This window comes from Penicilliopsis zonata (assembly GCF_001890105.1).
Source record: "Penicilliopsis zonata CBS 506.65 unplaced genomic scaffold ASPZOscaffold_2, whole genome shotgun sequence".
In the NCBI taxonomy this organism is placed as follows: Eukaryota; Fungi; Ascomycota; class Eurotiomycetes; order Eurotiales; family Aspergillaceae; genus Penicilliopsis; species Penicilliopsis zonata.
Genome location: NW_019208912.1, coordinates 223,549 through 247,183, shown reverse-complemented (window position 1 = coordinate 247,183; position 23,635 = coordinate 223,549). Strand labels below are relative to the sequence as shown.

Genomic DNA, 23,635 nt, shown 5'->3' with positions numbered 1-23,635 from the left:
CATTGATGCATTTACTGGACTGTTGGGGCGCTGATCCTTAAGGCCTACTTGCCTCCCAACATTGTTACTGTCACCAGGATCATCTTACATTTACCAATGCTGTTCATTCTTTGCAGGACGGATTCAACACCGTCCTGAAATGAGATCGTTATGAGACTTGTGATGGTTTTCATCAGGGGAGGGGCGGATGAAGGTCCTGTGCTGTCTATTACTTAGTATTTTTTTTTCTCTCTTTTATTTGATATTGTTTTTGTTCTATTATTTGACATTGGGAGTGTGGCCGAGCCTGATGATGTTTGTACGTGGCTTTCGGTCCATACAGGTGAAAGTCTTGCAATGCGGTATGCATGCCGTTGCAATTTGGGGGGCGGAGAGGAGTTGAAACGAGACGTGCGACGGTGGAGTTGATCATGACAGGGGGCCGGGGTACTGAGTTGATGGTAGTAGTTGAGAATACCAATTACGAGACGATGCTAAGAAGGACATTTCAACAACAGTAAATGGCATTTATAATATTTTCGGCCTGTAGATACTACACACACACACACACACACACACACAGCCCGACCCGAATTTCAGAGTCTAGCCTCAAGATCATAAAGTGTACACCGTATGAAACGTCTATCTGTAGAGTCCAATCAGTTAGCCAACATCGTATGGTCATAAGGCTTGACGAAACGAGCAACGTGGCAGACAAAGGAAAACCCGCTCCCATCTCTCCTCAGGTCTTTTCAGTTTATATTTTCGTCGTCATTCGATTCTCCCGAGTTGAATCCGCGGTGCTCTCTCACCCCCCTCCAACATGCAAATCAATACCCATTCGCATAACCGATGAAGATGGAACAACAGCCCGATTCCACATTCCCGCCCGTCTTTGTCAGGGAGCACAAGCGGATCGAGTTCACTTCGGACCCGTCTCAACTCTCGCTCAGAAGCCCTTGAGGACCTATCCAAGCCGCCATTGTGCGCCGCAGCCATTGGTTCCTGGAATTCCTCATGGCAACGGAGCGGATCAGGAACCCCAAATTGCGGCTGAATGATGTGCACACGTCTCCTCCAAGGCAAGATGCTTTTTGTTTTCTCTTTCCAATGCCGTAGATCTCGTGGCTTTGGGCCTTGTACCCTTTCACGATCAACATGTGCTTGCAAGATGCAAGATAAGAGGTCTGGACAAGAGAGAGAGAGAGAGAGAGAGGGAGAAAGAGGACCGAAGCTTTTCGATGCGATCTTCCCCTTTGGAGATGGGAGGTGGGATTCAGTGGCTCGTCCGGTCTTCACTGGTCGGGTTGCATCTGGTCTTGAAGGGTACACGCGGAGAAAACAGGAGGGAGAGCACACTTCGGGGAGGAGTACAGCCCGGGAGTGGCGCGGTCTGACCTTTTACCAGGGTGACATCATTGGAGATTCGAGCAGAATAGAATGTGTAGTTTTGGAAGAGCAAAAGGGGAGGAAGAATATCACTTTGACTTACCAGGCTTGTCGAACTGGTTGGCGGAGAGCTGATAACAAGGAGATTGTTTTGCTGTCAGGAAACGAAACCACGTTCAGCTCTCTGGTGATCTCCGGCCTAAACCAGATTAGGGCGGGGCAATACCTGCTGCCTGAGGCCATCACGGGCGGGAGTGAGAACAGCTATCGGGATACAAGACGGATGTCTCACTCTGAATATTAAATCAACTGTTTCGAAACCATCGGTTTGCTTTCCTTACTCTCCTTCTTCTGTTCAGCGTTGCAGCATGCTTTGGTGGTCCGCCAACTGAGACGCCATCTTGTACAGTGTCTGCCTTGGCTACAAACAGCGGTTGTTCGTCTTGTCTGAGACAAGTTGCAGAAGAACCCCGACGACCACCATGGATTTCCTCAAGTCAGCTGTCGCATCTGCGATTGCTAAAGGTAGCTCATTTCCATTCGCCCTCGGGGATCGAGTGGACATCGGCGACTCTCTGTGGACGCTTCACAATGCGACAAAACGGGTATGCCTGTGTCCTCTTCCACCTGCTGTCGCCAGACGTCACCAACTAACGCGGACCTTTTCGCATAGGACGATGGATCAGCATGCAGTGTGTTCACGTTTGATGTCGCTTCGAACAAGTCACGACTACCGTTAGCCAAGAATGCCGTGCGCAAATCACGAACGCTGAGGCACCCGGGGGTCATCAAAGTGCTGGACACTATTGAGGTACATTTGCCCAGTGGACAGGACAGTGGACTGGTGTCTAACGCGTGGGAGCATAGACAGACACTAGCCTCTATATTATGACCGAGCGTGTTGTTCCCCTCTTGTGGCATGTGAAGCGCAAAAGTCTGAGTGAAGAAACCGCTAAATGGGGTATATATACAATCGCGGTAGGTGGGAGAGCAATCCTGGACATCAACATCGCAGCTGCTGATCCATATATGGGTGTGAATTACAGTCTACGCTCAAGTTCATTAACGAAGACGCTTCCTCCGTGCATGGTGCTGTGCGAGCCTCGTCGGTCTTCACCAGTGAAAGTGGTGAATGGAGGCTCGGCGGATTCGACATTCTCAGTTCGATGAAAGAAGACGACGCCATTATATACGTGAGTTGTTTGTCTTGAGGCTATGGTTATCAGTAGCTGACACACAGGATAGACATACGGCAGCTTGGTACCTGATGCAGCCAGATACACGCCTCCAGAGATAGTCAAAGCCGGGTGGGACGCAGTCAAACGCCATCCGCTTGGAGCGGTTGATGCGTATGGACTTGGGATCTTAATATTCGAGATTTTCAATGGCCACTTTGCTGGAGCAGACCAGGCTGGCAAGACCACAAACATCCCTCCGAGCATGCAGCAGAGTTATAAGCGCTTGTGCACTGCAAATCCAAAGATTAGGCTGAGTGCCTCGCATTTCCTAGAGCAAGGAAAGCGGAGCGGGGGATTTTTCCAAACACCCTTGATTCGACTCACAGAAGACATTGAAAGCTTGGGTCTCAAGGATGAGGCAGAAAGGGAGGAGTTTATCAAGTAGGCATCTTGCTCTATTTTTCCTGGTCGATTATAAGCTAATACAATACAGCGAGCTGGACCAGCTGTCCGAAGACTTTCCCGAGGACTTCTTCAAAATGAAAGTCCTGCCTGAGTTGTTGAAATCGGTCGAGTTTGGTGGCGGTGGTCCCAAAGTCCTTTCTGCAATCCTGAAGATTGGCACCAAACTCACGCCAGATGAGTACAATTCAAGGCTGACCCCAGTGATTGTCCGCTTGTTTGGGAACCCGGACCGGGCACTTCGGGTGTGCTTACTGGACAATTTGCCCTTGATGGTTGACAATCTCTCCCAGAAGATTGTGAACGACAAGATCTTCCCCCAAATGGTATGTTCCCGATCTTCCCACTCGGAATTCTCTTCATAACCTTTTCTAGACTTCTGGTTTTACAGATGTAGCCCCGATAGTTCGCGAGCAGACTGTCAAGGCTGTTCTCTCGGTGGTGGGCAAGCTAAGTGACCGGACAATCAACGGAGACCTGCTCAAGTTCCTGGCACGCACAGCAAACGATGAGCAGGCAGGTATTCGTACGAATACTACTATTTGCCTGGGCAAGATTGCGAAAAATTTGGGACAAGGCGTACGTGGGATAGATACCAATTTTTGGCACATCTTCTTCAAAAACCGTTGCTAATGTTTCACGGCAGACCCGATCCAAGGTCCTTATTGCTGCTTTCAGCAGGGCAACCAGGGACCCTTTTGTCCATGCTCGTAGCGCCGGTTTGCTGGCACTGGCAGCGACAATTGAGTATTTCACCGAGGACGATTGTGCATCGAAGATTCTTCCTGCGATATGTCCTGTCCTTCTGGACAAAGAAAAGTGAGCGAAGCAGCCATCAACAAATTACCCTCGAAATAAAATATCTTAGGCTGACACATTTCCAGGCTAGTAAGAGATCAAGCAAACAAGACACTCGATGTTTACCTTCACCGAATCCGAAAATTCAGCAGCACCATGGCCGACAGTGCACTGCCACCACCTAGCACCGCAGAAGCAGCCCCTGACACCGCGCGGATAGGAACATCGAATGACCAGTCCTGGTCTGGATGGGCGATCTCGTCCTTTACCAATAAGATCGCGGCCGCCAATGGTCAGATTGAGCCGACAGCCAACGGTGGCAGTGCCGCCGTGGCGGAGACCGTTCGTCCCGCATCTGTCCCTCGCCTTTCTAAAACGGCGTCTACAACGCAGCCGGACCTTCCTGCCATCCGTCCTACCGCTGCACTGCTGGGACGCTCGTTATCCGAACAACCCGCAATGGTCACACAGGAGGAAGACGACGAGGAGACGGAAGATGTCTACGATGCCTGGGGCGCTATAGAAGATGATGAAGACGAAGAAACCGCCGCCGCCGACCCCTTTTCGGCCGCAATCGATACGAAACTCCGTAGCAATGCACAGCCACAGAAGTCAACCCCTGTGCCATACGATGATGGTGGAGAACCCGACTTTGCTGGCTGGCTTGCCGCACAGTCCAAAGCCAAGGCTAAGAAACCGCTACCCAAGGGCCTAAACAAGCCTACATCAACACCTTTAACCCCATCACGAACGACGTCGACGAAACCCAAGACTGTCGTGGTCCCGGCGAAAAAGATCGATACCAAACCCAAGGATTTGGACGAAGATGACGGATGGGGAGACGCTTGGGACTGATACTCCGTATATGTCACATAATATAATAGTAACCGCTAGAGTTTTTATGACATGAGAACTCGGATCGTGTAATCCGTCGGGTATTGCCTTGTCTTTGTCTTTTCTTTGTCTCTACCCTTCGTAGGCGGGTTCTCGTGCATGGGTTTCCCCCCAATCGGACTTTGTCTTTGTGTCGGGCCAAACAGTTCGTTTCCGACGGCGACGTTCAACTTTCTCCCCCGCCCGCAGCCAACATAGCATACGTCTCTTCCCCAGATCTAAGATCGGAGTCCAAGGTACTAGCTAGCTGCCCTTTTTTCCCCTCTGTCGTGTTGGTGAACTGACTTTGCCTCCCCTCTGACTCCAGAGCTCGTTGTGATACGAATCAGACCTCGCCAGGCGGCACTTGGTGGGCCTCCACGCGATGACTTGGGACGATCGGATAACCTCGCGTTGCTTGTCGTGATAGGAAGATAGAACTTTTTGATTGACATTTTTTACTGCATTCCTGGGCTCTGGGCTCCGCTTCAGCGATGGATTCCGACGATGTCCCCCCTCCTCCATATTCCACGGTTGATCCGCTCGCGAACTCTGCCCAACCGTTGCAATACCGTCGAGAAGCCTTGGAGAGGAGTCCGACAGCCGACCAGGCGAGACCTGCTTCCGGTCATCAGTCTGTGGCCTACACGGCTCCCCCGGATCATTTCTCCTCTGCGGCGTCCTATTTTACGGAGAGACCGCCGACGGTCATCGATGAGAGCCGGACCGTTCTCCAACACCATCTGACAATATACCCGCGGAGCCAGTCGAAGGATTTCCCTCGCCGGCCGCGCTGTTGGAATTCCCGAAGAGATGAGATCGCCCAGCAGGACTGGGATACTTTCCTCAAGTTCCTGTTTCCTTCGCATCTGGGTCTGGCTTCCGCCTCCGATCACCTGCCTCGACGACTTCGGGCGGAGATCCAACGGGATCGCAAGGACCGACCGCAGGAAACAGACGACCAGCGGAGTGCTCGGATTGCAGCCGTAGTGGAGGAGTGGAATCTGAACTTTTTCGAGCCTCGTGCAACTCGCGTCGTGTTTGTCTACGTCACAGACCCCGAGCACGCACCTGCGTCGCCGCTCTGCCCGAAATGCTACCCCGCTGCAACAAAGGCGTCCCAGGACGGCCAGAGTATCGTGTCTGGGGAATCCGCTGGGGGGGCTTCATCGCAACAAGACACTTGGCCTGTTGGACTTCAGGGCCAGCCGTACAACGCGCAAGGGCCGAATGGCATGTTTGCCCATCGAGCAAATACAATGCCCAATTTCCCTTCCAACCAGGCCGCTCCTGGTCCATTCCACCACAGCCCTTTTTTCCCGTATGGGGCACCTCCTCACCATTTACCCGGACATCACTCTCCATATCCGCCTCCGCCTCCACCCAATCTTGCGCCGGCACCGCAGTGGAATAACTGGGGATGGAGTCAACCCCCATACGCATCACAGTACCCCCCTCCCTCAAATGCAAATGGCCCTCTCGGATGGATTACGTCCCTAGCATCTCAAGCCCAAAAATACGGAGAGCGGATCGGCGAGCAGGCCCAACAGTACGGTGATCAGATCAGCGCCCAGGCTCAGCTATACGGGCAAAAAGTGGAAGAACACGCGTTAGCGCAAGGTCGGTGGTTTGAGAAGCACACGAGCCATGGCGGACGGAAGGTCGAAGGTTTCTTCGGCGGCTTTAACTCGCGACCCTACGACCCCGGTCGACTGAGTGGGGAGCACAAGCTGAACCAGGTTACCCCTATGGCTGCGAACAATAACAGTGAACGCGCATCGCCCGTCATACCTCCAGCCCCAGCAAGAGCACTGACAGAGCCTAACATGGCCACTCACAACCAGGCCCGGCGACACCGTAGTGACTCTATGAGCTCGAGTGTGTCGGAGTCCTCGCTCTCTTCCGTTGATTCCCTGTTAACGACTTCTGATCTGAGCGCCTCCGACTACGCGAATATTCGGGCACAGCTTCTCTCGTTGGATGGCCAGCACGACCGCGAACTGTATAACACGGCGGTGGGTCTGCACCGCCAACTTGAGGAACTCAATGCATACCGTCGCCAGGCCCGGATCAACGGGCTTGATAGGCCTGGCCCTTGGCGGCACGGCAGGGGTTATCATCATGGGGGCCGGGGAGGACGATGGGAATCCCCAGAGCAACATCAGCAAAAGTGGGCTGCCAAGCGAGCTACCAAGGAGGAAATGCGGGCGACAAAGAAGGCCCTCCGGGAGGTGCTGCGCAGAGCTCGGGATGAGCATCGCGAGCAGCGGCGGTCACGACGGGCGTTGCGCCGCCAGGAGCGACGGTCCCGACGCAATAGAGGCAACGAGGATACCGATGCTGAGACTCAACCGGGAAACGAAGAAGAAGAAGAAGAAAAAGAAGAAAAAGAAGCCTCTGAAGAACCTGTGCCGCTTAGTCGTGAGCTGAGCAGTCTACGCCTGGACGAGAACCCGATTGAAAGATTCAGGACCGCGCCGTTGCCTGTTAGCCCTATCGAGCAGTCAACCCCTGGATCAGAGATTGGATCTCTCACCACACCCAGCACGAATTCCTCGCACGGCAGCTCTCAGGGCGTGGGCACCCCTTCATCAACAGGTCCCACGAAAGGACTTTCGCGCGGAGAGCATAAGCTACGGGTCAAGGAGCTGCTCAAACAGGCCAAAGAGCAACGGAAGAAGGAAGAGAAACAGCGTAAAGAGGAGAAGCAGAAGAAAAAGGACAAGAGCAAGAAAGAGGATAAGACCAGCAAGACAACGCGCGAGGCCAGTCAGCCATCCTCTCCGGCCACAAGTCGCCCAGACGTCAGCTTTGCGAGAGGGTCAGGTCTGACGCCGTGGAGCGGTGATCGTGGACAGCAGAGTGGAGTGATGAAGAGAGCGGAGCAGGCGGAAGACAGAAAGCAATAGTTGGATGGAAGTTCCCGGGGTCTACGATATGACGATTTCTTTTCTTTTCTTTTCTTACATTTTGAATTGCATATAAGCGGTTCTCTCGTTGTCATAGTACATAATAGTCATTTATGTGTTCAGAGGCCCATAGACTTCGATGTACAGTGTCGGATTGACTCGTCATGAAATACAACCAGAGTCGATTGCATATGTTCTTCTTCTCTTTCTTTTGGAATATCTCTAGCTTCATGAATGCGGCCGTGGTCATCATTCCTGATCAACTAGTAAAAAAAAAAATTTTTAAGAAGTACCCTGGGCCTCGTTCCGCTCCACAAGATCCCCGACGCCCAGTGCACGCCCGACCTTGACCCGGATCATCTTGTCGGCGTCCTTCTTGCCGAGCTCGCCGACCTCGTCGCCCTCGTCCGGGTGGCCGTCGTCGTCGCCGTCGCCGTCTGTCTTTTTCTGCTCCTTCTCCTGCTGCCGCAGCTTCTCCTTATCCACGCGTTCGATCTCCGCCCAGTCGATCCACATACTGCGCAGGTCCATCTTCATCGCGTACGCATCCTCCCCGTCCGCGTAGTACTTGCTCTCGACTTTTTCCACCTCGAAGCCCAGCGTGTCACGGTACAAGTGCAGAGCCGCGGTGTTGGACATACGCACATGCAGAGAGGCGTAGTTTGCGCGGTGGGACTCGGCCATTGCTCGTTCTAGCAAAAATTAGGATTAAAATTAAGAAAAAAAAACACGATGCATAATATTGTGTACTTACGACTCATCCGCATCAACCGCTCGGCAATCCCCAGCCGTCTATGCGTGCGCATCACGCTCAAACTGGTGATATGGCCGTGTGCCAGCCCGTCCGTTGGCTCCTCCTCCATCTTTGCGAGCACATACCCGACCACCTTGGGGTACTCTTTGCCGGGACCCGCGGCGTAGCCATTCTTTGGGCGTACGACGGCCACAAAGCTCAATTGCGGCCAGGTCAGCGCATGGTAGAGGTAGTATTTCAAGAAGTAGTTCTCCGGCAGGTTCGTGATGTTGCACGTTTGGATCGAGGGGAGCAGATCGATGTAAGAGGGGTACGAGGAGAGAGGGACGATGTCGACCATTTTCGCTTGTTGTCGTCCTTTCTCTAGAATCCACGGCGGTCTTTGGTGTGTCTTCTTCTTTTTCTCGGTGGATTTGTTCTGAGGTTGAGTTCTCTTCGAGAGTAAGGAACGACAATGGGCGGGGGTTGTCGAGTCAATACTGGTCAAAATATCGTGGTGGTTGATTGCGGAGAGCCTCAGCCGGGGACTTACATAATACGTATGTACCTCCTCTAGTTAACTAACTAGTTAGTTACCTAACCTCCTGCTAGCCTCTGGGAAACCAACTACTAACTAACAGGTACCTTACCTAGGTACCTAAGCTAGGTAGTTGCTACTCTAGTTGGCCAGTTGGCCAGTTGGCCAATGACCCAGTTTAACCTTTAACCAAGTTGACTAGAAGTCGTGTAGGAAGAGAGCTAATTTCTACTGTCCAACTACTTACTCTCTGATATTCAGAAGGGCTGATAATATTGAGTTTAGAGATCCGTTGTATTGATATGATACAGATATACGGAGTAGACTGACATCGACATGAATTGCTTTGCAGACAAATCATTCATCCGTGAGAATAGGTGAAACCCCAACGCCGAGCCAGATCATTTCTAGGTCATGCACACGATCAAGATGTAATATAAACAGGGTAAAAAGTAGTGATAATGCTAATAATCAAATCAAAGATACGAGAGGAGGTGCAAGCCGGCAATAAACGTCATGAAGACGGCAGTGCGTCGCCCGGTGATGGGCATTGAGGCTCCAGATGTCACGTCGCAGCATTTAGCAGTGTAATTGACTCCGTTCATCTTGGCAGCTACTTCGAAGACGGAGCCGTTGAAATTGCCATAATTGTAATAATCAACGAGGAGAAAGTTCGGGGGACGATTCCATTTTTCTTGGCCAGTTAGCAAGGAACGTGAAGATTAGAATACGTATTAGTATAAGGGGGCCTTACCAGAACAGTTGTTGGCCATTCGGCCAAGGCTACCATAGCCGGAGACAGCGTTGGTCACATCCAGGAGCGCCGTGTTAGGAATCAACATATCTAGACCGGCAATGCTGACCTCGAGATTCAAATTGTGGTTTGCCATGTACATGTGGCTCTTTGAGGCATTCGCAGATAGCCCTGGCGGCCGTTGGATGGTGCATGGGAAGTCACGGTTGACAGGAGAAAAGGGTGTCTCCCATATTTGCGTGAATTCGTCCATCAGCCACGGAATCTTAGACTGGTTGGCTTCATAATCCATGAAGACCACAAGACGGTTCCCGTTGAGGATCATACTGGATAATGTGGGCCAATCATCCACAGACATGGGAATCACTGACGGCGTGTACACGTAGTCGAGGATGCCTGAGTTCTGGAAGGCTGATGTATAGTTTCCCGGCGCAACATAGTCGCCATTGCCGACGAGAATGGTGACTACATCGTAGGGGTTTTTCTTCATCCATTTGGCAACCGTGGTGAGATAATCCTCCAAGGGCCCCATGTTAAGCAATTCGCACGAGGTGTGACACAGGTACATGGTACCGTTGACCAAATGCGTCTGAAATTGTACTGGGGTTCAAGTCAGCATCTTTTCCATGGAAAAGAAAGGTTGATAGAATTGGGGTACCTACACATGCGGATACCATCATTCAACTGCGAGGTGACATCCAAGGCTTGGTTGGATGCAATGTTTCCCGGCCGCACAAACGGACTGTTGTGAGCTGTCACCATGGTAATATTCGAGTACTGGCGGGCGCAGAATTCCGGATAGCCATTGCAAGGCTGGGTGTTGACAACTTGCGAGGTCGACGTTGCTGCGGCTGAGGTTGTTGAGGTGGCATTCGCTGTTGAGTTCCCCGTTGCTGTCTGGCCTCCCACAAGCACTGTCACTGATACTGACGTGGTGGTCTGGGTTGTGGTCTCCGTCGAGTTTCCTGACGTTGTCGTCACAGTCGTCGTCTTTGTCGCAGTCCCCGTCTCATTCCCCGTCACGACGGAGGTATATACTTCTCCGGCAGAATCCGTAGACAGAGTGATGGTGCTAGTGTACGAAAGATAGTCCCCAGTAGGCACCGTAGCCTCTGCAGAGACGGTTGAGATGGTGCCTTCAACGGTCAGCAATGACCCCGTCGTGGTGGCATCGGTTTCTGTCGTAGACGAGGAGGTGGTGGTCTTGTCCTTGGCCCATACTGGAGCCACCCCGAGCAGCGAGAGAAGCAATAACAACCGCATCCTGACTCCAAGACTGTCTCTATCAATATTTCTGCATGGATAGCGAGGATAGCGAGCCAAAAAAAAAAAAAAAAAGGCAAATTTCAAATTGGGGAAAAGACTTCTTGGGCACAAAAAAAAGAGAGGGAGACGTTTGAACGGCGGGGGCGGCCCAACGCAAGATCTCAATCAGGAAACCATGCGTTTGTCAACTGCCGAGTACTCCGTACAATATGATGATCGCCCCCTGCCCATCCAGACAGCCCGAATAGTGGACCATCAGTCCTTCGCTTTAGGCTACCAAAAAAATCGAGGCAGTGCCCTGAGTGGATTCAAGTGGAGTATTTCCGTGCCGCCCATGACGTTGAGGTGGATCGATAGTGGCTGGCGATTTTCCAGACTGCTGGGTACATACGATGATCTCGACCGTCTGGCGCTCAGGGTTCGGTCCCAAAAAAAGACTCTGCGACTCTGCCAAGTTTGCAACCCCTGATCCTATGAAGATCACTGGTCCATCGCGGTAGCTACAGAGCCAGCGACGTCGAGGGGGTCTCTTCAGTCAACCCGTCTCCTGTCCCCACGTCATCCAACAACCTGGCTCGAGCGTGGTTCATCGGATGTTAGACATTTTTCTCTCCTCTCGTCTGACCGTGGTCTCTGTCTGATAGAAGCATCACCGCTGGCTTCGTCCATGGCAAAGCTCCCTCAATTTCGCAAGGCGGCTCCGCGGCCGATGGCCGGACGACGAAGGTCGACAGTGGTGTGGCATCGGCTGATCCGGTCGCTTCTCTACCTCATCACTTGGATATTCTTACTGCTGGTGCTCATCGGAAATCTATCGAACAAGCCGGTGCTTCGCGATACGTACTTCCTCAAGATTGATCTGTCCGATATCATTCCGCTCTCTGTGCCCAATGCCGTCCTGATCAACTCGATTGCACGCTCCATCGGTCTACATGATTTCTACCAGGTGGGCTTATGGGGGTTTTGCGAGGGCTACGATGACACGGGCATCACAGACTGCTCTAAGCCGAAAGCCCTTTATGCGTTCAATCCGGTCAAGATTCTGCTCAGCGAGCTGCTCGCCGGAGCCACCAGTAAGAGAAACTGCATTAGAATGGGTCGGAGTTTGGGTTCTAACAGTGTTCTTAGTTGCCCTGCCAGCTGAGATCACTAGTGCGCTGAAGATTGCTCGCATTGCCTCCGAGTGGATGTTTGGCCTCTTCATAACAGCAACCCTGTTGTCCTTCGTACTCATCTTCCTATCGCCCTTTGCCGTCTCCGCGCGTCCACCACAGACACTCTCTTCTGATCCTCAAGTGAACCAAGCCCAGCATATCCACCACCGCCATACATTTGTGTTGCTCCGGTCCCTTCCCTTCACCATCATTACCTTTCTCGTCGCCCTGTTCACCGTCGCCGCCTCCATCGTCGCAACCGTCATGTTCGTTCTCTTCCGCAACGTTTTCGTTTCCGCCTCCGAGGAGCTCAATATCAAAGCATGGCTGGGAATCCGCATGATGGTCTTCATGTGGATCGCCTCGGCCTTCTCCTTGCTTGCCTTCATCCTCCAATTCGGCTCTTGCTGTGCTGCGTGCTGCGGTGGAAGGAAGGCTCGGAAAGCCATGAAGAACAAAGACTCTGCTCGTCAAATGAGAGAAAAGAATCCTCCTTCTTCCTCTCCATCTGAGAATAGCGGACGAACGGCTAATGCCTCGTAAAGATTTTTTTCCCATCAATACCGCTTTGGGAGGCTTCTTGGATTTTTGCACGCATAACCTACAGCTTGTTGAAACAGACCATCGACCTCGTCGAGAGGTTTTCTCTCATTCCTATACATGCATAGCGGGGTTTCAATTCATAGATATCCAATAAAAGGGGGACCGGGAAGACAGTTTTGCATCTGGATATTTACTCTACTCGCTCCTAGGGATCTCTCCTCGATTCATCCTTAAGCGAGACGTCAGGCACATTATTATTGTTATTTATACCTGCCAAGAAAAAAAGAAAAGACAAGCGAAGAAGCTCGACACTCTTTACGAAGTCATGAAGCCTAGATTATTATTTGCATTATTATACAATTATAGATGCAACCACTCATGATCATTAATTATTCATTCTTGAGATGAGACTATAGTTAACTAAGTAGAAGTCTTATCATGTAAGTTATCTGCACGCCTACCGGTTAACCCTTTTAAAGTAAAATTCAACTCTTTAATCGCCTCGCTATGCTGATACTAAGAATGCCGTTTTATCACCGAACACTTAGAAAAGGAAAAGAGAAAATCGTCCAATCATGTCGTTGACAAAGAGCAACAGGGGTCGTCGTCGCCAACCAAGTGCTTCAAATAAACTATCGGTCCTTCGCCAATTCTTCGTCCAAAGTGCGAATTAACTCCTCATCTGCATTGAGAACGGGCGGTCCGCGATCTGCGTTTATATCCCGAGTTCCTGCTGGCGCCAGCGCTGGATGCTGCGGGTGGTTGCTTCTGTCGAGCCATTGGTACTTCTTATTACGAATTTTCTTCAGCGCTTCCGCGTTCTCTGGTGTTTGCTTGGGCTCGGAAGGGGTCTGTTGCGGTTCAGGGGTTGATTCCGTATCAGAATCCAAGGTCAAGTCCACGGTGACCCGCTCTCGAGGAGGGATCTGCTGAGGGATCTGCTGTGGATGGAATTGTTGCGGAGAAAATTGCTGTGGAGGGAGTTTCTGAACAGGGATTTGTTGTAGAGGTATTTGCTGGCGAGAAACGGGTGCCAGGTGTTGGGCCTGTGGCAAACCTGGCGCATACGGAGGTGCATGGGCAGGCGAAACGAAGGTGGCTATCGGCAGCTTATGTTGGACATTGTAGAGAAGCTCGTTGTAGATCGTTGCATAGTGTTGGGCTTGCTTCTTCCATCCTTCAGCCTCCTGTCTCGCCTCTTTCAGCTTGCTCTGATGATGGCCGGATACACGACGGACAGAACCAAGTTCCTCCTTGAGCAGCTCCACCTTGGATTTTCCCGTCATGTTGTCAATAGTCGTTGACTCGAGCCATTGGCTTCTATACTTCTGGCACTCATGGGTCAACTGTTTGATCCGGAGTTGGAGGGCTTTCACCCGTAAACAGACGCTTTCCGGCGCCACTTCAATGCTCTTGACATGAACCGCTGGTGCAGATGGAAGATATCCTAGGAGACCACGGTTCACCGGATACGGGGATACGTAATCACGTGGGCTATGTTGGCGTTTCAAAACCTCGTTTATCTTCGTAGCAGCAACATCTTGGCTTTGAAGAGCGAACCTTTTCCCCGTCATATCACTAGCATGTGTTGGAGTATCAAAAGCCTTTGTAACTTGAGCACCAATTGCCGTGCTATAGTGGGACCCATGGTCAACCGGTTGTGAATCGTAAGCAATAGTGGGACAGTGGTCAGTGACGCTAAGCTGTATGGCAGGAGAGCCAGTCTTGGTAGGGTATTCCGAAGGTAGATCTAGAGCCACATTTTCTTCAGATCTTGTTGTGAAGAGCGGTTCATCACCAAAGTCATCCTCATTAGAATCGAAGAGCGAATCCGGCGTCTGCGGCCTCTCGGTATCGGCAGGTGTAGTGATTGTAGTTTCGGATCCGGTTTGATGGGACGAGTTGGGAGAAGACAAATAAGGAGTGCCCACTGAAGGTGCAGTGCCTTGGTCGAGCGGGACTTCAATGATTCGCCTTTTTTCAAGGGGTACTGGATAGTTCAAATCCGTGGGGAAAGCCTCGTCCGCGGACCGTTTCTGGGCAGTCAAAGATAAATCAAAATCATGAAGGCCGAATTCCGCATCAAAGAGTGGGTCTGGGAGGAAAGCTTTGTCAAGGTCAGCCGGATCTCCAGAAATTGATTGCAAACCACCATTTTCTGGGTCAGATATCTGCAAAATACTGTCTGTGACGCCCGAGTTTCCTGTGTTCAACAGACCCATGAGCTGCCCGCTATTCTGAATAGAAGCAGAATCTCCAAGATCCGGAAAGCACAGCGCTTGTTCATCCGTAAGACTAAGGGAATAGCCATCTGTAACTTGTCTCCAAAAGTCATCACAGAGCCATGATGTGTCCCAGTCAGCGGGCGTGTCGGCTATGGATTTCTCTGCAGAAACTTGGCTGTGCTGAGGTCCCTCGGCTCGGGAGGATTCTTGAACAGAATCATCCCTCTGCTGCAGCTGGGACCCAGGGGAAGGTGTAAGCCCCAGATCATTCACGAGCAGAAACGACGGCATGACAGATGATGAAGAATCAACAGGGACAGAGTGTCCGGGCAAGGGGAAAGAGGGTGATTTGGGAGAGCAGTGCTTAGGGGAGGTAGAAATACCTTCAACCATGCTCGAGTCCATCACAGCGACGGGTAGCGGTAATCGAGCGTCGCTAGCACCGTTCAAAGGGTAGAAAACGATGAGTCGTACAAACTTCGATAGAAAGTGGGTAGTCGGGAATTCACATGTAGGAGATCCGGTCTAGATGTTTCCTTTTGGGAGGGGTATGGTGATGCGATGAAAGGTCGTTTGACACTGCAAGTAGGCGAGGTGGGTTAGGCAGAACACCACCGGCGAAGCGGCGAAATAACCGTGGATAACAGTCTCAAGAACACTAATCTTGATGACTCAAAAAGAGCAGTAGACTCCACAAAGCCTGCCTTTTGATACCTCGAAGGAAAAGCCTTCAACACATGGGCTTGTAAGATTCGAGCCGTCAAGCTGACGAACAGTCGCCCTTCTTAGGAGGTTTGATTTAGTCCTAGTGACATCTAAATGTCGTCAGAGAATGATGGGAAGAGTTTCAAGGCCACAGAAAGATTTCAGAATATAGCCAGCATACCGCACATCCACAGCAGCCTTTTAATACATATTTGCCATAATTTTTCAACGTGAAAGAGGCAGCAGTCTAGCGCTGTGAAGAGATGTTATGGCGAAACTATTTGCCTGCCTCTGTTTTTTTTGTTTTGCTCCTCCTTCCGCCTCCCACACCGCCTTCAATACCGCTCACGTGCTTGCTCTCTGGAATCCAAAAAAGCTGCTGAGCTATCCCGAAGGCGGTCAACAACCTCAATTTACCGGCGGCCATCATCCCCCCCACCCCGAGGGCAGCGACAAGTCCCAGTGGGATCAGACCTGGAAGAGAGAGTGTGTGCGCGCGTGCTGCATCTAGCAGAGCCAAATTTGAGTGTTTCGAATTACAGGAGCGCGTACGTGCCAAGATTGCAAGAGTTGAAACTGTAGCGAGCAAAGATGAGCGTCATCCTCTGCACTGGTAAGTAATGGTCTTGGTTGTTGCCGCAGCGGTTCTGAAAACATGCTAACAATGCCTCGCAGCGGGTTATGACCATACCATTCGGTAAGTCTAATAAATGGAAGGGTCATGGATATGGCTTGTGGTGGTGTTTTCGAAACTAATCATGCGCTCAGCTTCTGGGAAGCGCTCTCAGGGATATGTTCTCGTACCATCCAGCACCCCGATTCACAAGTGAATCGTCTCTGCATCACCCCCGATAAACGATACCTTGCAGCAGCTGGCCACAATAATGTCAAACTCTACGATATCAAGTCGACCAATCCTAACCCTGTCATGACGTTCGAGGGTCACACCAACAACATCACTGGAGTTGCGTTTCACTGTGAGGGTAAATGGATGGTGACTAGTTCCGAGGATGGCACTGTTAAGGTGTGGGATACTCGTACTGGGAGTCTCCAGCGTAACTATGTCCACAAGGCTGCCGTCAATGATGTCGTGATTCATCCGAACCAGGGGGAGTTGATTAGCGGCGATCGCGCTGGCATTGTCCGCGTCTGGGATCTCGGCGAAAGCGTCTGCACCCACCAGTTGATCCCAGAGGACGACGTTGCGGTTCATAGCGTCAGCGTTGCCAGTGATGGCTCTCTCCTGTGTGCTGGTAATAAGAAGGTACGATAATCCCGGTATATTTTCTGGCATTTTTTCAACTGGAAGTAAACTAACTGTTCTGGTTCTTTGGTAGGGAAATGTTTACATTTGGCGCATGATCCAAGACGCAGAGCTTACGCGTATCATTCCAATTTGCACCTTCCAAGCTCATAAGGACTACTTAACCCGCCTTCTGTTGTCTCCTGACGTGAAGCATCTAGCGACCTGCTCTGCTGACCATACTGCTAAAGTTTGGAATCTTGACCTGGACTACCCGCCAGCCAAGGCTGCCGCTGCGCAGGCCGCTGCCAAACCTGATGCCAATACCAGCGCGGGCCCCGAAGTCAATGCAGGCACTCCTACCAGCGGTGCCACTGGTAACAACGGTGAAAATCCAAAGCCTGTGAATAAAGAAGCCAATCAGCGTGAACTCAACCCCTTTCACATGGTCGAAGGCATAAGTGGGCCAATTCATGAGCCTCAGCCCACCCTGGCCTTCCCCGTGCAGCCGGACGGGCCTCCCATGGATCCTACTATGAAAACTCTCTACCTAGAGACCACCCTTGCCAACCACCAGCGCTGGGTGTGGGACTGCGCGTTTTCAGCCGACTCAGCGTACCTAGTGACTGTGTCGAGCGACCACTACGCGCGTCTGTGGGAACTGGCGTCCGGTCAAATCATTCGCCAGTATAGCGGACACCACCGGGGTGCGGTCTGCGTCGCGCTGAACGACTACTCGGAGCCTCGCTAGAACTTTTTTTCTTCCTAGGGAGGCATGCTTTCTCTGTCTATCTTTTGCCAATTATATCCTTGTCGTCTTTCTAACCATTTTAGCATGGCGTTTGGCAATTTGCTTGGGGAATCAAATATATTTACGGTCAGAACGGCGCTAGGCAAACCCACTGCTTTTCTTCATGTAATACAATCCGCAGTTATTATGATACAACGAGTTTTTTTTTTTTTTAAAAAAAAAACGAATCTTGGATTCTCCATACCGGATATATAGTTGTACATGTAAGCCTAACTTATAGACGTATAAGGCACAGCGTTTTTGTAATATTGATTTCCCATGAATAATATGCTCCCGAAGTATGTTAGGTAGGTATAGTGATGTTGACTTGCAGAACTCGACGCTTAACATGACATCAAGAGACAGCAGTAGGCAAACTATAACCAGGAAGGTAGAATAGAGCACAAGAACCAAAAAAAAATGAGAAAGTAAGAGGTGAGAAAGTGAGAAATATATAAGAGAAGAGAGAAAGAAAGAGAGGTAGTTTTTTTTTTCCGCGTTATATCTTTTTTGCCCTATATCACTCACACCTGGCACTAGTTCACCGCGAACCAGGTCACGCTGACCACCACATCAAGCCCGCGCTCCTCGGCGCCGGGGTACTTGAAAGTCCACATGCCGTCGCGGTTGACGTCCCAGAAGGCACCGGAGGCGGAGTGCATGCCGCGCTTGCCGGTGTTGCTGGCGGCCCCCTCTGCGGCGGCGGACTTGTCAATGAGCCCTTGCTGGACGATCGTGCTGTTGACGGTGAAGCGGTAAGGAGGTTGCGTGGAGGGAGTGGTGGGGGCGGTGGCCGTGATGAGAGCCTTGAGAATGTGGTTCTTGAAAGGGAAAGAAAAACCATATGTTAGTGATCCCGGGCTTTAGTAATTCCTTGCAGTTCATTGCCTTACAATGATCTGGGAGTTCCATTCGCCGACCTGGGCGTGGTCGTAGCTCTCGCAGCTCTTCAGTGCAGATTCGCAAGCCTATATATATACATATATATATCAATTAGATATCGGATGCAAGTTCGGTGATCAATTGTTGTGGGGTAAGAAGGACTGCTCTTCCTTAACACTAGATGACGCACCTCATTCGCGACCTTGGTGAGATCCTCAATGGGAACGGGCTACAATCGAAAGAAAAGAAATGTCAGCGCGAGTTCATCATTCGCTTGCAGGTGAAATTAACACATGGCATATTGTAATAGCCTGAGCACGTACAAGAGTAGGAGCGGTCTCGACAGCCATTCTGTGTGTGGTGTTTGTATTGTTTCCGCCTTTATTTGCAAGTCAATGGCGAAATTACCCAATTCGAGTAGATATAGCTGCAGTCTAGCAACCCCAAACGGAAATCAGCCTCTAGGTCTATTTATGGCGCTCTGTTACAGCGCGATAACCAGATGCGGGGAGACAATAGGAGCTATTGACGTGAATTGGACTCGGGCAATGCGGGGAGAGGAAGGTAGGTATACGCACTGGGGTGAAAAGCGCTAGAGTATCCAAAGGTCCGTCAGAAACAGTCTTGTTCTATTCTAATTGTCAGCTTATGCTTCGAGAACACGCACCGATGGGGTCTATCAACGCAGGGGGGGGGGGGGGGGGGTGTTGCTTACTGCAGGTCAAGAGGCGGTGGTGTATCCCGTCCGTGTGTGTTTGTTCAGGACCGTATGTTTGGAGGCTTTGCCGCCGCGGGATCAACAATGGTTGGACGGGCGCTAAGCATCTCCGAGAGAGGCTCGGCTGGCGCTTGGCAGCTGTGGCCGGCTGGGTCCGATAGAGGTTTAGCCTGGATTAACATCCTAGGAGGGCAGAAGAGACGGAAAATCATCCGGCCCGAAACGCATCATGTCGAGCACCTCTGGACCTACTCCGTACAGGGACTCAGCAACTACAGCTATGGAGTACGTAATAGCAACAGGGAGGCAGCTAATCGGCCAGACCTCGTAGGCCCACCTGTTGCCGTCCAGCAATCGAGACAGCGGGTTGAGGGCACGTGGGGGGGGCTTCAGCGGTAGAATGGGGCAGAATGGCAGCCGACAGCGCTGGGCTAATCCCTTCGGGGCGACCGACTGGAGTCCACCAGTCCATAGGTCCATCCTGCTGTTTGAAGCTACCCGGCCTGCATTATTGTCTACGGCCTCTTCGCACCGAGGTCTTCTCACGGGTTTTTCATCTTTCCCTCAATTCGATCTTGAGCAGGTCTCCAACAGCATACCGGCACTCGCGTAAACTAGGATCAACAACCATCCTTCCTCTCACCTCCGAACAATCTCTCCGACTATCCCTTATCTTGGAGCTTCTCTTCTGTGACGCACGGTTCTCGACTTCTTTTCGCAACCGCTTCAGCAGTTTCATTCTTTGAAAAAATGTCGAGCCAGCCACTTCTTCAAACCGCTCCAGGTCTGTGAAATCCTCCTTCCTCTTCCTGCCAGCCCTTTGTTCGACCCCCGCGCTGTCCGTCGCTCATCTCTAACAAGGGGCGGGGATTCTGTTTGTCATGGGCTGCTGTTGACAAGTTACAGGCAAGCGTATTGCGCTCCCCACCCGTGTTGAACCCAAGGTCTTCTTTGCCAATGAGCGGACCTTTCTCTCCTGGCTCAATTTCACTGTCATCTTAGGCGGACTGGCGGTCGGTCTGCTGAACTTTGGCGACCGCATCGGTCGCATCTCCGCGGGTCTTTTCACGATCATCGCGATGGCGGCCATGATCTATGCACTGGTGACGTTCCACTGGCGGGCACAGAGCATCCGTCGGCGGGGGCAGAGTGGCATCGACGACCGGTTCGGGCCGACCGTGCTAGCCGTCTCGTTGCTGGCAGCCGTGGTTGTCAACTTCATCCTGCGTGTCAAGGAGGGAGATTTCTAACCCAATTCTCACATTCGGACAATCGGGTGATCTATAGACTTGACAGCATGAACCCACGGGTTTTTCTTTTTCGATGGCGGTTTTTCTACCAACCTACCAATTCTCAACAGCCTACCCTACCTATCAGCCTATGCAGTCTCCGACAGTGTGATGAATATGGTGGCTTGGAAGTGGACGGATACTAGCCATTGGACTCACAAAAGACAAGCGTCTAGTGCTACCATGGCGATTTTGATTTTCAGGAGTCGGTCTTTAGGGGGTTCTTTTTTTTTCCTTTCACTTTTTGGATTCCCTGAAATGTTTCCATCAGGGCTGATGTATCATGAGAATGTACCATTTCTATGAGTTTGACACGGTCTGTCCATTCGATCCAATCTAATTGAGCATATCTAGGTATATGAAATCAAGCTATTGGATTGGAATACTCGTTCCTACAATGATACCAGATATGGTCTCGGGTGATGACTCTGGTTTCATACTGGATCTCCTGATAATACCTAGAATCTAGACATCCATCGACTTGGATGGTACCTATAGGTCATGGCTTATAACAGTCAGATTGTATGCCGCAGCAGGGACTTTTGCTATCTAGACACAGATGGATGTCTAGATATTCTACATAGATGTTCAGTCCCCGTTGCGGGCCTTGCAGACGGGCATACGCACATCAGCGGTCTGCAGATGCATCAGGCGTGTTTCACGACCGTTTCCTATGCGCGCTTCAGTGTCATAGAGCACCTTCTCTGGACCGACGCCCCAGGTGCTTGCGACGCGATGCAATGCGGACAATACGTCGTAGCCCGCAGTTGCGCGAGAATACCGATTCGCATGGTCGTTGATGATCCGATGGATCTTGGTGCAGATCTCCTCTGAGGTAAAAGTTAAAACTTTTACTACAGCTCAGCAAGTCACGTCCAGGTGGAGGCATGTGCCATGTTCTGACGTGAATGTTCCCTCTTATCTTGAACCCTGGCTGGCAGGGAATATATGCAAGAGATTGCCCGAATATGCCAGTACTCCTACGTCTGCATCCAAAAGGAATCAAATATCATGCCATACAGCCTTTAGTAGATACCGAGTAGCGAGCTGTAATTGGGCGGAGAAGGCAGGGGTGGATGAATAGCAGGATTTTAGCAACGATGTTTGTCTCGGTCCATGATGCTTCTTGTGTCTACATAGTACTCAGTGCTCTGTGTTCTGTCTATCCAATAATGAATGCTTCCTTGAGAGCAAAACCGCGGGGCTGCCTTGGACTCCGGAGTATTTATCCCTTGAACCCACGCTGTTGCCTCGTTTTCCCTGGGCTAGACGGAGCAATTGAGAGCCTGGACATGTACATTGGTTATGAAGGCAGAAGACGACACGAAATCAGTGAGAATAGGCCCGATGCACACTTCAGAGTGCTACACGGCTATTCTGGATCCATCTAGGGTAAAGTACTGATCAATGTCGCTGAAAGACCATTCTGTTTCTTGTGTTTTGTCTGTTGGAGGGACTGGAAGGGGTAGTAAGTAACTAACTAATACCAAGGATATACCATGTCGCTCTCCGTTTTCTAGACCGCCCTTCCAAGTACCGGGTTTTGTTCGGCAGAACAGTCGGATGAAGGGGCGGTAGGCAGCACTACGGAGACCTTAGGTAGCACCACAGAGAGGATTCCTGAACTGCAGTAGGTTTATTTGACAGGTTCTATTTTAGATACCCTGTATTTACAGCATTTGATCATAACATTAGTACTACGAAAGTTAGTAGATAAGTAACCTGGTAGATAGATGCAAATATCGTTCTCATATGTAGTACCCAACTAACTAGTTAACTAGTTACCTAAGGTAGTTAAATAATAATCTGATTACTGTGGATATAGAGTAGACACTGGACAGTGGACAGAGTACGATATACGGAGTAAATCTCTCCTACTAACGACATGCTAACTTTCAAGTACCTCCAAGCTAACCCGGATAGGTAATCTCAGACAGGCATGACAACATCCAGGACAGGGCGAGTGGCAAATCAGCTCTCGCCTCATCCATGGCTCAGGTCAGGGCTTGTATTCTATATTTTGATATTCCTATATTTCTAGGAAGTTATCTATGAATTGGTTGATTAATATTTGTGTAGTGGTTATCTATCAACTATCCTGATTTGACCATAGATATTATAAGTTAACTACCTAGTACTCCATATCAAGTACGGAGTAGACTCTACTGAAACATTTATTTTTGGGACCAACTTTATAGAGTCTTGTTTGTCTGGACAAATCTGTGGCTAGACTCTCTCCACTCTCCATCATCGCATCATCGTTGGCTCCACCGATTACGGACGATCAAACTGCTACCTACTAGTTACTCTTGTCAAGACAATACCTGAATCAGAAAGAGGCCCTCAGAGTATCTCTATTATTGAATCACTAGAACTTACTACTAGTTTCTAAGTTACCACTGTATACTGGTTAATGACTAAATCTCGTGTTTCTGTCTGCCTTGCCCACTTCATCCTTCCTCCTCCTCCTCCTCCTCCTCCTCCTCCTCCTCCTCTTCTCCTTTCCTTTCTGCCTTCCCGCCCTTTTCGCCTTCGCCCTTTTCTTTGCCTCTTCCTTGCCATTCTTCTTTCTTCTATTCCTCTTTAATAATAAAATAAATAGTTTATCTTCCTTTTTGGACCAAAAGTATCACAAACCCTCCCACCGCCTCCCTCCCTTTCCCTCCCTTTTCTATTATTCAACGCCACCAACACAACAAAGGCAACCACCACACCTCGGTCGGGATACTCGAGCCTTGATCGCAACCCCCCTGGGATCACACTTTTTATCGCTGATTTAAATTAAAAATATCTCATCCCTCTCCCCTTCGCTAGACACTAGTTTCGAGCTGTGACGCGGTCGGCGTCTAGGTGTGACGTCTCGTGTTGTCGTCGTCTCTCTCTCCGCCCTTCCCCCGGTCGGTCGGTCGATCGGTCGGTGGCCCCAACCTTTTGATCCGTGGCCCTACGGTCGCAAACCCGACACAACGTACAAACCACCCAAGTCGAACAACGACGTCCGCTCTTTTTTTTTCAACCCTTTCCTGTACCTGCAGGTGTTAATAGTTCTTCAATAAAAATAAATCGTCTCGCTTTCCTCTCGCCACAGCGAAGAAACACAGGCCGTTCGTGGCCGTGGTCGCGCGCCTTCATCCGAACTACCCTTTGCAACAAATTCGCTCGCTCGCTGTCTTCTCGCATGGCATGTTTCGACTGCTCCCCTGGTCC

General features: G+C 50.8%; 13 protein-coding genes across 13 annotated transcripts; 8 read left to right on the top strand and 5 right to left on the bottom strand.

Annotated features, from left to right (window-relative positions):
* Positions 1-1,655: 1,655 nt before the first annotated feature.
* On the top strand, positions 1,656-4,882 carry ASPZODRAFT_128093 (hypothetical protein). Its single transcript, XM_022721924.1, has 9 exons — positions 1,656-1,973; positions 2,042-2,179; positions 2,236-2,346; positions 2,415-2,561; positions 2,614-2,987; positions 3,040-3,334; positions 3,384-3,587; positions 3,655-3,827; positions 3,893-4,882. Exons 1-9 carry the CDS (start codon positions 1,851-1,853, stop codon positions 4,659-4,661), a joined length of 2,334 nt encoding a protein of 777 aa, XP_022584118.1. The 5' UTR covers positions 1,656-1,850; the 3' UTR covers positions 4,662-4,882.
* ASPZODRAFT_980705 (hypothetical protein) lies at positions 4,842-7,855 on the top strand. Its single transcript, XM_022730571.1, has 2 exons — positions 4,842-4,936; positions 5,008-7,855. Exon 2 carries the CDS (start codon positions 5,174-5,176, stop codon positions 7,586-7,588), a length of 2,415 nt encoding a protein of 804 aa, XP_022584117.1. The 5' UTR covers positions 4,842-4,936; positions 5,008-5,173; the 3' UTR covers positions 7,589-7,855.
* Positions 7,856-7,870: 15 nt separating this feature from the next.
* ASPZODRAFT_149117 (hypothetical protein) lies at positions 7,871-8,682 on the bottom strand (the record flags this gene model as incomplete). The annotated part of the gene is made up of 2 exons (XM_022725461.1): positions 7,871-8,280; positions 8,343-8,682. 2 exons carry the CDS (start codon positions 8,680-8,682, stop codon positions 7,871-7,873), a joined length of 750 nt encoding a protein of 249 aa, XP_022584116.1.
* Positions 8,683-9,122: 440 nt separating this feature from the next.
* Positions 9,123-10,938, bottom strand: ASPZODRAFT_128091 (hypothetical protein). Its single transcript, XM_022721923.1, has 3 exons — positions 10,276-10,938; positions 9,614-10,213; positions 9,123-9,553 (listed from the first exon to the last, which is right to left on the bottom strand). The coding sequence occupies exons 1-3, from the start codon at positions 10,874-10,876 to the stop codon at positions 9,336-9,338; spliced, it is 1,419 nt and encodes a 472-aa protein (XP_022584115.1). The 5' UTR covers positions 10,877-10,938; the 3' UTR covers positions 9,123-9,335.
* A 156-nt stretch (positions 10,939-11,094) lies between these two features.
* On the top strand, positions 11,095-12,924 carry ASPZODRAFT_109141 (hypothetical protein). The gene is made up of 2 exons (XM_022720975.1): positions 11,095-11,952; positions 12,008-12,924. The coding sequence occupies exons 1-2, from the start codon at positions 11,547-11,549 to the stop codon at positions 12,574-12,576; spliced, it is 975 nt and encodes a 324-aa protein (XP_022584114.1). The 5' UTR covers positions 11,095-11,546; the 3' UTR covers positions 12,577-12,924.
* A 284-nt stretch (positions 12,925-13,208) lies between these two features.
* Positions 13,209-15,206, bottom strand: ASPZODRAFT_138984 (hypothetical protein; the record flags this gene model as incomplete). Its single annotated transcript, XM_022724511.1, has 1 exon — positions 13,209-15,206. The coding sequence occupies one exon, from the start codon at positions 15,204-15,206 to the stop codon at positions 13,209-13,211; it is 1,998 nt and encodes a 665-aa protein (XP_022584113.1).
* An 891-nt stretch (positions 15,207-16,097) lies between these two features.
* On the top strand, positions 16,098-17,500 carry ASPZODRAFT_149114 (hypothetical protein; the record flags this gene model as incomplete). The annotated part of the gene is made up of 4 exons (XM_022725460.1): positions 16,098-16,119; positions 16,182-16,203; positions 16,275-16,770; positions 16,844-17,500. 4 exons carry the CDS (start codon positions 16,098-16,100, stop codon positions 17,498-17,500), a joined length of 1,197 nt encoding a protein of 398 aa, XP_022584112.1.
* A 391-nt stretch (positions 17,501-17,891) lies between these two features.
* ASPZODRAFT_128087 (hypothetical protein) lies at positions 17,892-19,055 on the bottom strand. The gene is made up of 5 exons (XM_022721922.1): positions 19,000-19,055; positions 18,745-18,855; positions 18,612-18,650; positions 18,433-18,507; positions 17,892-18,360 (listed from the first exon to the last, which is right to left on the bottom strand). Exons 2-5 carry the CDS (start codon positions 18,769-18,771, stop codon positions 18,076-18,078), a joined length of 426 nt encoding a protein of 141 aa, XP_022584111.1. The 5' UTR covers positions 18,772-18,855; positions 19,000-19,055; the 3' UTR covers positions 17,892-18,075.
* A 135-nt stretch (positions 19,056-19,190) lies between these two features.
* Positions 19,191-19,752, top strand: ASPZODRAFT_12724 (hypothetical protein; the record flags this gene model as incomplete). Its single annotated transcript, XM_022721693.1, has 2 exons — positions 19,191-19,424; positions 19,471-19,752. The coding sequence occupies 2 exons, from the start codon at positions 19,191-19,193 to the stop codon at positions 19,750-19,752; spliced, it is 516 nt and encodes a 171-aa protein (XP_022584110.1).
* On the top strand, positions 19,615-20,775 carry ASPZODRAFT_128085 (hypothetical protein). Its single transcript, XM_022721921.1, has 2 exons — positions 19,615-19,923; positions 20,046-20,775. The coding sequence occupies exons 1-2, from the start codon at positions 19,890-19,892 to the stop codon at positions 20,387-20,389; spliced, it is 378 nt and encodes a 125-aa protein (XP_022584109.1). The 5' UTR covers positions 19,615-19,889; the 3' UTR covers positions 20,390-20,775.
* ASPZODRAFT_980102 (hypothetical protein) lies at positions 20,347-20,832 on the top strand. The gene is made up of 2 exons (XM_022730568.1): positions 20,347-20,515; positions 20,554-20,832. The coding sequence occupies exons 1-2, from the start codon at positions 20,463-20,465 to the stop codon at positions 20,732-20,734; spliced, it is 234 nt and encodes a 77-aa protein (XP_022584108.1). The 5' UTR covers positions 20,347-20,462; the 3' UTR covers positions 20,735-20,832.
* A 184-nt stretch (positions 20,833-21,016) lies between these two features.
* Positions 21,017-21,317, bottom strand: ASPZODRAFT_12722 (hypothetical protein; the record flags this gene model as incomplete). Its single annotated transcript, XM_022721686.1, has 2 exons — positions 21,017-21,258; positions 21,302-21,317. 2 exons carry the CDS (start codon positions 21,315-21,317, stop codon positions 21,017-21,019), a joined length of 258 nt encoding a protein of 85 aa, XP_022584107.1.
* A 66-nt stretch (positions 21,318-21,383) lies between these two features.
* ASPZODRAFT_980011 (hypothetical protein) lies at positions 21,384-21,991 on the top strand. Its single transcript, XM_022730567.1, has 2 exons — positions 21,384-21,820; positions 21,920-21,991. Exon 1 carries the CDS (start codon positions 21,505-21,507, stop codon positions 21,817-21,819), a length of 315 nt encoding a protein of 104 aa, XP_022584106.1. The 5' UTR covers positions 21,384-21,504; the 3' UTR covers position 21,820; positions 21,920-21,991.
* Positions 21,992-23,635: the final 1,644 nt, after the last annotated feature.

Excerpts from the sequence above, each read along its gene's own strand:
- ASPZODRAFT_128093 (XM_022721924.1), top strand. The coding sequence starts at position 1,851 with ATGGATTTCCTCAAGTCAGCTGTCGCATCTGCGATTGCTAAAGGTAGC. Across the intron at positions 2,562-2,613 it reads AAGACGACGCCATTATATAC|ACATACGGCAGCTTGGTACC; the intron begins GTGAGTTGTTTG and ends CACACAGGATAG. Across the intron at positions 3,588-3,654 it reads CGAAAAATTTGGGACAAGGC|ACCCGATCCAAGGTCCTTAT; the intron begins GTACGTGGGATA and ends GTTTCACGGCAG.
- ASPZODRAFT_980705 (XM_022730571.1), top strand. The coding sequence starts at position 5,174 with ATGGATTCCGACGATGTCCCCCCTCCTCCATATTCCACGGTTGATCCG.
- ASPZODRAFT_128091 (XM_022721923.1), bottom strand. The coding sequence starts at position 10,876 with ATGCGGTTGTTATTGCTTCTCTCGCTGCTCGGGGTGGCTCCAGTATGG. Across the intron at positions 10,214-10,275 it reads GAATGATGGTATCCGCATGT|TACAATTTCAGACGCATTTG; the intron begins GTAGGTACCCCA and ends CTTGAACCCCAG. Across the intron at positions 9,554-9,613 it reads AATGGCCAACAACTGTTCTG|AAAAATGGAATCGTCCCCCG; the intron begins GTAAGGCCCCCT and ends TAACTGGCCAAG.
- ASPZODRAFT_109141 (XM_022720975.1), top strand. The coding sequence starts at position 11,547 with ATGGCAAAGCTCCCTCAATTTCGCAAGGCGGCTCCGCGGCCGATGGCC. Across the intron at positions 11,953-12,007 it reads GCTGCTCGCCGGAGCCACCA|TTGCCCTGCCAGCTGAGATC; the intron begins GTAAGAGAAACT and ends CAGTGTTCTTAG.
- ASPZODRAFT_128087 (XM_022721922.1), bottom strand. The coding sequence starts at position 18,771 with ATGGCTGTCGAGACCGCTCCTACTCTT. Across the intron at positions 18,651-18,744 it reads TCGAGACCGCTCCTACTCTT|CCCGTTCCCATTGAGGATCT; the intron begins GTACGTGCTCAG and ends TTTCGATTGTAG. Across the intron at positions 18,361-18,432 it reads AATGGAACTCCCAGATCATT|AACCACATTCTCAAGGCTCT; the intron begins GTAAGGCAATGA and ends TTCCCTTTCAAG.
- ASPZODRAFT_128085 (XM_022721921.1), top strand. The coding sequence starts at position 19,890 with ATGTCGAGCCAGCCACTTCTTCAAACCGCTCCAG. Across the intron at positions 19,924-20,045 it reads ACTTCTTCAAACCGCTCCAG|GCAAGCGTATTGCGCTCCCC; the intron begins GTCTGTGAAATC and ends GACAAGTTACAG.
- ASPZODRAFT_980102 (XM_022730568.1), top strand. The coding sequence starts at position 20,463 with ATGGCGGTTTTTCTACCAACCTACCAATTCTCAACAGCCTACCCTACC. Across the intron at positions 20,516-20,553 it reads ACAGCCTACCCTACCTATCA|TTGGAAGTGGACGGATACTA; the intron begins GCCTATGCAGTC and ends GAATATGGTGGC.
- ASPZODRAFT_980011 (XM_022730567.1), top strand. The coding sequence starts at position 21,505 with ATGAATAGCAGGATTTTAGCAACGATGTTTGTCTCGGTCCATGATGCT.